Source organism: Miscanthus floridulus, chromosome 15, assembly GCF_019320115.1.
Source record: "Miscanthus floridulus cultivar M001 chromosome 15, ASM1932011v1, whole genome shotgun sequence".
NCBI classification, from domain to species: domain Eukaryota; kingdom Viridiplantae; phylum Streptophyta; class Magnoliopsida; order Poales; family Poaceae; genus Miscanthus; species Miscanthus floridulus.
Genome location: NC_089594.1, coordinates 50,962,687 through 50,964,344, shown reverse-complemented (window position 1 = coordinate 50,964,344; position 1,658 = coordinate 50,962,687). Strand labels below are relative to the sequence as shown.

At 53.4% G+C, this 1,658-nt stretch overlaps 1 protein-coding gene across 1 annotated transcript; it reads left to right on the top strand.

The window, feature by feature from the left end:
* The first annotated feature begins 307 nt into the window (after nucleotides 1-307).
* Nucleotides 308-1,117, top strand: LOC136507468 (uncharacterized). The gene has a single exon (XM_066502183.1). It carries the CDS (start codon nucleotides 308-310, stop codon nucleotides 1,115-1,117), a length of 810 nt encoding a protein of 269 aa, XP_066358280.1.
* The last annotated feature ends 541 nt before the right edge of the window (nucleotides 1,118-1,658 follow it).

The window sequence follows — 1,658 nt, the reverse complement described above, 5'->3', positions numbered from 1 at the left end:
TCCTTGGCGGAGTCCCAACCTACGCCATGGGTGCAACGTGTCTGCCGCCGGTCGTGGTGACCGCCATCGACGCGAGACGAAGGGCTTTCCTGTGGACTGGCTCAGACACGGTCTCTGGTGCTCGCTGCTTGTTGCATGGGAGAATGTATGCCGAGCCAAGGAAGATGGTGGCCTCGGAATCAAGCGGTTAGACACTCAAAATGCCTGCTTGCTCTTAAAACTCCTACACCGCCTACACCACCCCCTCGGCTCCGCCTGGGCGCAATGGGCAACCGACCATGTGAACCTGGCCGATTTGAACGGGGACATGGCTGGAACGCACTGGACAGCGCTACGAGACGTTCTCCCAGCTTACCAGCGAATCATGACAGTATCAGTGGGTAGCGGCCGGGACACATCCTTCTGGCACGACACCTGGCTCGCCGAGGGCCCTCTGGCGGAGCTGCTGTTGGCGATCTACAACAACTTTCATGGTCGCGCGATGTCAGTGCACGACGTCATGGAGGCAGGCCTGCACAACCTACTCCAACACCGCCTCACTCCCCAAGCGGCGACAGAGCTTCAGCACCCAGAAGATCTCCTTCAAAACGTTTCCCTCGACGACTCACCAGATCAACGAGAGAGTTTCTTCCAGGGCAACGGCCATCGCCTAAAGTCCGGCATCATATACCGGGCGTCAACGCGCGGTGACCACGTCTGTGCCTCCTTCACATTCGTCTGGTGCAACTTCGCTCCTCCGCAGGTAAAGTTCTTCATCTGGCTTCTCACACAAGATCGTATACAATGCCGCTCCTCTCTCCTATGCAAAAACATTGTGGATGATGCAAACTGCGCCATATGCGGTGAGGCAGTGGAGACTGCAGATCACATCGTCTTGGGATGCCGATTCGTGCACTCCTTCTGGACCAGGATAGGTTGGGTGCCAACTGATATCGCCGAGGTCAAGCAGCTGTGGCTGTCTCAGGCGCCACCCAGGATTCACAAGGACGTCGCTCACCCCTTCATCTTGCTGTGTTGCTGGGAGATTTGGAAGCACCGAAATGACGTCATATTCAAAGGACTGCCACCGAGCGTAGATCGTCTGACGACGGCCTGTAGACAGTCAGTATGCTCTTAGAAATGCAGAATTCCAAGGCAAAATGCGACAAAGGCCTTGAACTAGTGTAACACAATGAACATGTAATTGTGTCTCCCCTCTCTTTGATCTAGGATCCTCATGTAAACCAACTGTACTATTTGGAGGGCCATGCCCCTTCCACCCACCGGCTTGCCGGAATCTGTGGAAATGAATTAGGTGGGGATCGATTTGATCCACCCAAAGTTTACCTCAAAAAGAAAGAATGAGTACTTTGCAAGGAAAAGCTTTAGTCACATGAATATAAACTAAACCATGCTACAACGGGAACCAAATCTTGCTTGGTTGTTTACGGTGAAACAGCAATGATCAAACTGTATTTGCTCCACATCTGATCAAAATACATACACGCCTTAGGTCCTCCAAATCACAGGTGCTCGGACAACCAAAATACACCGAGGCGGATTTGGGCCCCGGGCTGCCCGGGCTGCAGCCCAGGGCGCGGCCCAAATTTCATAGGGGTAGGTCTTCAGAAAAATGTGAAATCAACCCATTAGCCCCCTGAGCTCACAAACTCTCAACC